This window comes from Theobroma umbraticum, unplaced genomic scaffold (assembly GCF_002168275.2).
Source record: "Theobroma umbraticum cultivar Fairchild unplaced genomic scaffold, ASM216827v3 scaffold_86.0, whole genome shotgun sequence".
Classification (NCBI taxonomy): domain Eukaryota; kingdom Viridiplantae; phylum Streptophyta; class Magnoliopsida; order Malvales; family Malvaceae; genus Theobroma; species Theobroma umbraticum.
This window is the reverse complement of record NW_018397263.1, coordinates 8,205,690-8,215,253: the sequence shown is the minus strand read 5'-3', so window position 1 is coordinate 8,215,253 and position 9,564 is coordinate 8,205,690. Positions and strand designations below refer to the sequence as shown.

Below are 9,564 nucleotides of genomic sequence, written 5' to 3'. Positions count from 1 at the left end.
AGTTGCAATCTCAACTCTTAAAGGACTTGTTAATATTATCCCTTCTCATAATATATATAATAAAGACAAAAACAAAGGATGGGGCCAATTATTCCAAATATTTGCTGCTACATCTAATTACAGATTTGAGAAATTCCTATTATTTATGGTAATTGATTAATAGTTTTGGGTGAATTTATGGGTAATTGAAGATTCTGGTAGTTGCTAGATATGAAAATATTAATATCTAGAGCTTAACCCATCATTTTTTGTTGTTTTCTTGTGCTACTTAAATTATTTTAAAATTTAGAGGTAAAGTTCTTTTAATTAATTTTTTATTTGTCTTACTACAAATATGAATGATTTGAATATCTTTACATAAGCAGGATTCAACTGCACCTCAAAAATGTTCTTAAAAGTTAGCTAAGTTCTTGAGTTTAGGTTAAGATTTAGTTATTTTTTTATTATTTTTATTAAGTTATTTCATTTTATACTAATTTCACATTTATTTACCTTAGTTTAGTTATTGTTTATTAGTTTTTATGTTTTTGTTAGACTTTAAAGGAAAATATATCAATTTGATGAAGAAAGGTGTTTAAAGAGTTCAAGTCCTTTTCATATATGTTGCAGTCTTTTGATTATAACTCTCACTTCAGATGTCCAAATGATATGATTCTTGAACCATTGGAAAGTTGAGAGATATAGACATAACTTTCATGGAGATCACTTTTCCTAGTTTTACCTTGTAGATGAAGAAAATTGCATTGGAAGATGATAGAGTGTAGTAGTTAACAAGAGAAGGCATGAAGCACTAGATGGGGTGTTCGTAGTGTTGAGATGGAAAATTTGAAGAAATAAGATGGAAAAAATAGGCTACCAAGCTGGTTAAGTCTCTATTGGGCTTTACACTTATTCTAAGCCCAAATTAAAAGGTATTAGGCTAAAATAGTTGAGTTTAGTTAAAAATTAGGTTTAGTTTCCAAATATAAATAGATGGCTTGAGGAGAAGTTAGCTGCAAGAAGAAATCCTAAGAGAGATTCAAGAAACTAGAGGCTAAGGCTGAAGAGTGAAGATCAAGGTTGTAAAATTTGTTTATTTTTATTTTCCTTGACTTTTATTATTCTTGTTATTCTTGATGGCTAAACTTCGTATGTTTTTATTTATTCTTGCAATTATGAGTCACTATTTAACTTAGGCATTTGAGATCCTACACACAAAAGGTCTAATTCAATATTGGCTTAAAATAAGACTTTCAGCTTGAAAATAAACTAGAATTACTTGAATTAAACTGATTTAACATGCTCTACCCTAATCAACTAAAAACATAAAAACTACTTGAAAACTATTTAAACCATAAGGATTTAGCTACTTTAACATCTCAAAATGTAGCTACATAACTCTATATAATAGAGTTATCGAACCGTGAGGAAGAATTAAAAAGGAAAAGGATCTAGAAAATTGCAGATTTGATGTAAAATTTATTGGTAAAATGGTATGTTTTAGAGAGAAGAATAAAAGGAACCAATGGGCTTTCATTTTGGTGTCCAATATAAGCACTATAATGCAAATGATATCGTTTTAAATCGAAGGACAAAAAGGAAAAGCATAAATGGGGTAAGTGTGTATTCAAAATGATACCATTTCAAATTTATAAAAAATTAATGGAGAATAGTTGATCCCCGGAATCGCGGGGGGGCTAAATTCTAGTTTAACTTAAAGCAGCCCGAGCTCCTCATGTGGCTGTTTAAAATGAACAAGTGCAAACCACGTCAGTTTCTTCTTCATAAGTAATTGGCCTTCACATTGTTCAAGTCAATCTTGGCATGCAGTCAATCTTCACTGATTGGCCATCAAATCTTCTGTCAACCTTGCAGATATAAGGAACAGTTTGAGATGAGCCTGCGAAAAACGAACAAGAGAGAGGTGTGAGACAAACTTCGGGAGAAATATTAGAGAGAGGATTTTGTGTGAGGGAATTGAGGAAAGAATTAAAGTGAAGAAGTAGATGGTGGGGAACAAGCAGGTGGTGTTGAATAACTACGTGCGAGGGTGGCCGAACGAGGGAGACTTTAGGCTGCAGTGCACAGAGACGGAGATAAAGAGCATTCCAAATGGAAGTGTGGCTGTGCTTCTCAAGAATTTGTATCTCGCATGTGACCCTTACATGCGTCACCGCATGTCCGACAACCATATCTCCCATCCCGGCACCATCCTCCAAAACTCCTTCACCCCTGACTCTGTAAGTTCATTTTCTTTTTGGCATGCCTTGGTTTCGTATGTATGTCTCGTTGTATTGGGGCATAACTCCTCTTTTACTGACAGAGGCCTGAGTTTGGCAGTTGCCCACCCAGAATTTGTGTTTTTCTGTTTAAGCCTGCAAAGTCACGCACGCCACTGCTAGATTGTGTGTCTTTATCATGAATTTGGATATATGTTTTCTCTTACAATCACAGAATCTCATCAAGAACTCAGAAACATTTTAATTTCTATTTCATTTTGCAAAGCCTGAGTCTACCAAGAAAAACAATTTCTAATTCTTTTTTCAGGGCTGCTTTTTTTATTTGACAAATCAAAAACGAATGAGCCAGCCGTCACCTGTTTTCTATTCAATTCAATTATGTCTTCAGCAAATGTATCTTTAATATTTTGCTTTTCTGTCTCATGCTTGGCTTAGTCAAACGAATTATTTTAACAATTGGACGTGCTTACGGTTGACGTGGTAGAAAAGATGTATATTATTTTTCTTAAAATGCATCTTAATCATAAAGATGCATATTATTGTTTTGGATTGGATTTGTTCTATTCAATGCAAGAAAGATATTTCTTTGGGATTAATTAGGATTTATAGTTATCATCAATGTAAGGCACATTAGACTAAAATGTGAAAAAAAATTAAAATTGCATTACCCTTATTCATGGGACTAAATCAAATGAATCGAAATCTGTGTTGTGTTTCTCCTCTTAAGATAGACAAAAACAAAAATACATGCCCCATTGAAAATGCATTTTAATCATAAATTATTTTAATTAATTTTTAAGTTAAAATGTTATCATCAATTGGGGATGGAGTTTTACCATCACATGTATTTTTTTAAAGATATGTTTGCTTTACGGAATAGATTGGCTATTTTAAGATAATGGAATAATGTAAGAATAATTATTATGTAATTTGGTTTATGAAATAGAATAAGGTAGGTATGGCTATTATAACTTATTTCGATCTTTGATTGGTAAGAGTAACTTTGGAATAGTAAAACAATAGGTGATAAAACGATAAAAATATTTTTTCTTATAACATTCGAGTTTTCATTTTAAAATATTTATTTTTTCTAATAATTTATTAAAATTAGAAAATATTAATTTAATAGGATTATTTATTTTTATTTTATTTTTTATAATATTAATAATTTATAATTAAAATATTAATGACCATTTTTTAATTTTATTCTTTATTTTTCAAATATTAAAAAATATAATTTAATTTATATTTTGATTTTTAAAATTAAAATTACTAATTTTTTATAATTTATAATTAACATTAAAATTTAATTTTTAGATTTTAATATTATTTTTTATAATTTATATTATAATTTTAATTTAGAGAGAGAATGAGAGAATGAAATGGGTAGAGAAAGAAAATGTGAAAATGAACAAATTATATCTTATATAAAAGAGTAATTTTCAAAACTGATAAAGAGTAATTTTATACAATAGTATTTTTTGTCTATTCCCCATATGTGAAATAGCCATTAACAAGGTCTCTTTTGGTAATAGTTATTCAAATTTCTCAAGAACTGATCATTCCTCAAAATAGCCTTTTTATAAACTAAATGCAGAAATAAGTAAGTAATAGGAATAGGCAACCAAACAACCTATAAAATTTGTAAATATAAGTTATCACAATTAAGCAAATGGCAAGCTCTTGGATTGGACCCCTTTTCCCAAACCAAGACAAAAATGTAGGCTCAAATAGCATTACTCTTTATTTCTGCCACATATTATTTTAAAAGTCCTATTTATTAGTCGTTTGTTTGTTATATCGAGATTTTAATTATTGTTCAGTCCTTTGCACAGAAACGTTTCTGAAACCAGAAAATTCTTTACTCATTGAAAATAATGTGTATTCTGTTATCCAATTACATTATTATTGCATTTGGATTTAGTGTTTTTATTACAATTTTTACTTTTACTTTGATTATTTTGGAATATATACTCTCTTTGAACTAGTATCTTTTTCAATGCCTTAAAAATTGTCCTATCAACTATTTCATTTATGGTGAGAATTGTACGTTAACATAGTCCGTTGAGGTAGTCATTAGCAACACCTTTAAAATGTCTAAACAAAGAGCGAAAATTCATTAGAATGACAACTTTCTATCTATCTATCGTATGTATGTGTGGTGTTATCTCACATTGGATAAGCTTTGAGTTTAGCATGATTTTATTGTAAAGTTGGGACTCTTCACCTATTGCCAATTGGTTTATAGATTGTGAATTGTCAATTGGTTAATGGGTTGAATACATGTTCTACAAATGTCACATCTCCTACATTCACCTCCCTACTCGTTTATATATTATTCCCTAGTTTTAAAACATTGCTTAATAATTTACAAAGTCAAATATATAAACTCTTATAAACAGTGATTGATCATTAGTCAAAATATCATTTGTCATTTTATGCTAATATGACGCTGATTTAGATGATAAAAATATCACATATTCATGTTATCATACCATATTAGTATTAATTATAACATATCATTATGCAACATCATCATTAATTATGCTATACAGCATGTCACGTTAACGTAACGTTATATGGAATGATAAGTGATATTTTAACTGAGTCAATCATTCATTATAAAAATTTATTTGTTTCAAAATAAACATGTAAGGGTTTATTTGATTCAAAATAAAAATACACAGACTTAATTGAATTTTTCTAAATATTTTAATAATTGTTTTTAATATTATGCCATAAAAAATAATTAATGCTTACTAATTTACACTCTTAGCACTGCCTCTCTCTTATGCATTTTCAAATTAGGTTCTTGTAGGGTATGGTGTCTCGAGGGTGATACAATCCACTCACCCAGACTTCAAGGAAGGCGACCATGTTTGGGGAATAACAGGGTGGGAGGAATACACTATGATTCCTAATCCCGAAAAGCTATTCAAGATCACATATACTGATGTGCCCCTCTCATATTACTTGGGTGTCCTAGGTATGCAATCCTCACCTTCTTCTTTTCTTTCAACCTCCCTACATTTATCGTCTAAACAAATTTTAAAATTGAATATAATCGATTAATCCAAAATTAATAAATAATTTTTAGATGTGGAAGTTTCAATTTTTGTAGGATCTTTTCAGTTGAATCGCCAGTCAATCCTGTTTGTTCAAGGCCTAGAATGCAATCACAAAATTGGAAAGCAAACTCATGCATACCAACCTTTTGTTTTGATACAAAATAGTTAATACTAACCTTCCCTGGTGTTAACTAGCTCGCATGAGTTGGAATGGACTAAAAAAATTTTGAACATAACTATCCTTAACTATTTTGCAAAATTTCTATTTCAAATTTTAATATTTTAAATGAATTATAAAGCATTATTAATATTTTAAGTATAAATTATTCGATATAACAATCTAAATTATGAGAAACAATATTTAATTATAGATTAAAAAACTATAGAAATAAGTTATTAAATATTAACTAAAATTATTATTAAAAATTATTAATATGTTAATAAATGATAGAAGAGTTAATATTTTAAATTAAAAAAAATCGAATTGACGTTTTCATAAAATATTATTAATACTTTTAAATAAATAAAAAATTTAAAAATATTTTAATATTTTAATATTTTAAAAAGAAAACTAGAGAAAAATAGAATAGAATAAAAATAAATAATCAAATTAAGGTTTTAATTAAAAATTATTAATATTTAATAATTATAAAAAAATAATAATTCATATTAAAATTTATAAATTATAATAAAAGGTATTTTTTTTATTATTTAGTACTTTGTTATTTTTGTCAATCGAACATTAAAATACATCAAAATGTCAATGTCATTCTTCGAATAACATTATATAATAACTATTCTATCTTATTTTGTTTTCATAAAATAACTATGTACTTCATATATCACTATATATGCATTCACAATTATGTTCAAAACTCATATAAAAGTTGCATAATTGTTTGGTCGGAAAATACATATGAGGGATGTGAACAAAAGATAATCCTTCTTTCCAAATTGATATCTCTTACTTCCATAAATCGAATCTCCATCTATAGTAGTAAACATTGACTTGTCATCTTAAGACATAGACGACATGGGCACCCAACTTAAATCTAAATTGAGAAATTATATTTAACACCAATCTTACCTCAAATTTTCATTTAAATGCTTCTTCAAGAAGGCATATTTGTTATAAAAGGGGTCTAATATTTACCATATCAAAATGGGAAGAATGTTGAAATGAGTTTTCGAAAGAGACTCAACCTTTAGGATTTTTATTAGATTCAACTTAACTTACATCAAGATTTCAGCCTTGGTTTTATAGACCTAAGCCTCCTGAAAGAAAACCTTAACATCATAGTTATCACCTCATAAAATAATAATATAACAACCGATTGATAAACACTAAAGTCTAAGGGAATGACAAAGATTAAAGGTTAATTCCACATTTGGTAACCTAAGCTATAGCCAAATGTTGATTTTGGTACCTAACATTTAAGAATTTACACTAAGGTAATCAAATCTTTCTCTTGCTAAATTGTTTGCACTTGAGATTAACTCCGTTAATCAAATATGTGACACTTCTCTAACTTAATTCTATACATTGCTTTGTCATGTCACCCATTTGCCTAATTGGTTGCGAAGAGGGTGATCTGCCCAAAGGAATGAAAGTTAAAGTACTTAGTTATGAATTTATTTGATTTAGGTAGAAAATGGACAATTTCACTATAATTCAGGTATCAAATGTGCAATTAACCCAAAGATGAAGTATAGTAAATCAATAAAGATAACAGGATCCTGTTTCTTTTTATACGCAAAGTTATCACTTATCAATAAATATCATTGTGTTTTGCATCAGTCCCTTTTTCTGTATGTAAGTCATCAGATTAATTTCATTTAAATTTGTTTTTTGTCGCAATTGCTTCTGCGTAGGTGTGACTGGGATTGCTGCCTATGTTGGTTTCTTCAACTTATGTTCCCCTAAGGAAGGGGAAACTGTCTTTGTCTCTACGGCATCAGGAGGAGTAGGACAACTTGTTGGTCAGTTTGCAAAGATGATGGGTTGTTATGTCGTTGGAAGCACTAGCACCAAAGAAAAGGTGCAGAGATTTGATTTTATGTCTTCATGATGCTTAACCAGTTCATCACTAGAACCTTACAATCTCTTTATTAATCAACTTGCAAAACACCAGGTTGATCTTTCAAAGGATAAGTTTGGATTTAGTGGTGCTTTCAACTATAAAGAGGAGCAAGATTTAAGTGCAGCCTTAACAAGGTCAGTGTATATCCATCCAAGTGATCATTCACCAAAATTTTTGCACAATTATTAAGCCATGCATCTTTTGCGGTCTCGTATGTCAATCATTGGTTGACATAGAAAGCCTCAACTGGGATTAACTTGGTTGGTACTTCCCATTAGTTGCTTTCCAAGTTTCCAGAGAGAAAATGCACCCCCAGTCAGTTTGCACTTCTAATGGGCGTTGGGGTTGTTGCCATAATAAATATGATGGATGTTTCAACGCTTAAAATCAGTGTAGATACAACTATATATTCTATGCTTTAGAAAATTTCTTTCTCAATCGTTTGTTTTCTTTTGTATATTCTAAGGTTTCCTATCCAAAATTATAAAGTAATTTTTTTTGAGATCTTTATGGCGTGAAGCACTGCCTATTGTGATAAAACTGCTTTCACTTCCATCGGTTTATCCTGCTGGGTGACCTGTAGCCCCATTGTCGATGACTCATCTGCTACAATTTATCTTGCATGCTACCTATACCGAAGAGCCTGACGGCTGACACTATGTATGAGTTTCTTATGACAACAAAAAAGATCCTTGCCAGACAAAGAGGCAAAGAGTTCTGGATTTTTACAAGTTGTTTGGCTTTGCCCAGTATTATGAATTCACAATCTATTTGAGCAATACTAAGTTTTGTGGCTGAAAGCCCAGAGACGAATGCAATTTTTATATTTTTTTCATTTCATATGGAGTCGAGTGCATGCTTTCTTTATTTTGCATTCCTAAATAGACCAATCTCCATGTTATATTCAAGCATAGCTCCTAAAAGATTTTTGTGTCAAGAAAGGTGAGTTATCTGCATTTGGGATTGCCATATTAAAACAACCTTATTAGGACTTTCACTGAATTGATCTAATTTACAGAAACTTTTATCTGATGTTTCCTTATTTTTTTTCTTTTAATTATTCTCTTTGTTTTATGTGGTGAGCATTGAGCTAAGGGTAAGCATGGACTTAAGCCATGCATCACAGAAGATCTAATTTCCTTAAGTTTCTACTTTTATCCTTTTTCTACGACAAAGGTACTTCCCGGAAGGCATTGACATTTACTTTGACAACGTTGGTGGTCGAATGCTGGATGAAGTGCTCTTGCACATGAAAGCCCATGGCCGGGTCGCTGCCTGTGGAATGATTTCTCAATACAATCTTGAAGAACCAGAAGGAATAAGAAACTTGTTCAGCATGATACCAAGGCGTGTAGAGATAAAAGGCTATGTTGAAACAGACTTCAAGCACATATATCCCCAATATCTTGAATTGGCCATCAAGTACTTGAAGGAAGGGAGTCTAGATTATGTTGAAGATGTAGCAGAAGGCCTAGAAAATGCAGCATCTGCTTTTGTTGGAATTTTCCATGGTCGTAATGTTGGCAGGCAGATCATTCGGGTTGCTTATGAGTAGGCTTCGTTTTGGACATCTTTGCATGTTCTTGAAGCAACTAGACATATACCCTTAAAAACTAATTTTATTATTTATATATTAAATAAATAAATTGCTACATCAGTTATGATTTCATATATATTATATTTTAATGGGTATTTATTTATTTACAACATATATGATATGATCATAATTATTTGGTAACATTGTTGAAAAATTATGGTAATGGTTGATGAACTATTACACAAGGAGTCAAAGTTCTTCAGTTCTTTGTTTGTAAAAATTGTTTTAAGTTAAATGTGAAAAACTGTTTAATGCTTAAACTTGTTATACCTCTATCAAAAGGGATAGAATATTTTAACTCTAACATGGGGTAGTGTCACGACCCATTTTTTGGGAACTCGTGTCCGGTGAATGCATCTATATGCATATGGCCCACTAGACCTAAGCAAGCTTTTCAATCAACATGTGTGGCTTATCATCCACCATATTGTGAAATCCCACCTTGATATATGATGCTAAGTTAAGAAATCTTTAGGTAAGCATGCATGTCTCATGTTTTTAACATTCAAAACTAAGTTTTGATCTTGGAAAATTTATGCTTTCATGCAAAAAGATGATTTCCAAATTTAGGTGTTAAAAGGAGTCCAATTGTACAAGTT

The 9,564-nt window shown here is 30.3% G+C and overlaps 1 protein-coding gene across 1 annotated transcript; it reads left to right on the top strand.

Annotated features, from left to right (window-relative positions):
- The first annotated feature begins 1,847 nt into the window (after window positions 1-1,847).
- Window positions 1,848-9,031, top strand: LOC110420466 (2-alkenal reductase (NADP(+)-dependent)-like). The gene is made up of 5 exons (XM_021433787.2): window positions 1,848-2,219; window positions 5,028-5,205; window positions 7,160-7,326; window positions 7,420-7,502; window positions 8,545-9,031. Exons 1-5 carry the CDS (start codon window positions 1,986-1,988, stop codon window positions 8,921-8,923), a joined length of 1,041 nt encoding a protein of 346 aa, XP_021289462.1. The 5' UTR covers window positions 1,848-1,985; the 3' UTR covers window positions 8,924-9,031.
- Window positions 9,032-9,564: the final 533 nt, after the last annotated feature.

Coding starts and splice junctions, on each gene's coding strand:
- LOC110420466 (XM_021433787.2), top strand. CDS start 1,986: ATGGTGGGGAACAAGCAGGTGGTGTTGAATAACTACGTGCGAGGGTGG. Junction 2,220..5,027: donor ACTCCTTCACCCCTGACTCT/GTAAGTTCATTT, acceptor TTTTCAAATTAG/GTTCTTGTAGGGTATGGTGT. Junction 7,503..8,544: donor TTAAGTGCAGCCTTAACAAG/GTCAGTGTATAT, acceptor TCTACGACAAAG/GTACTTCCCGGAAGGCATTG.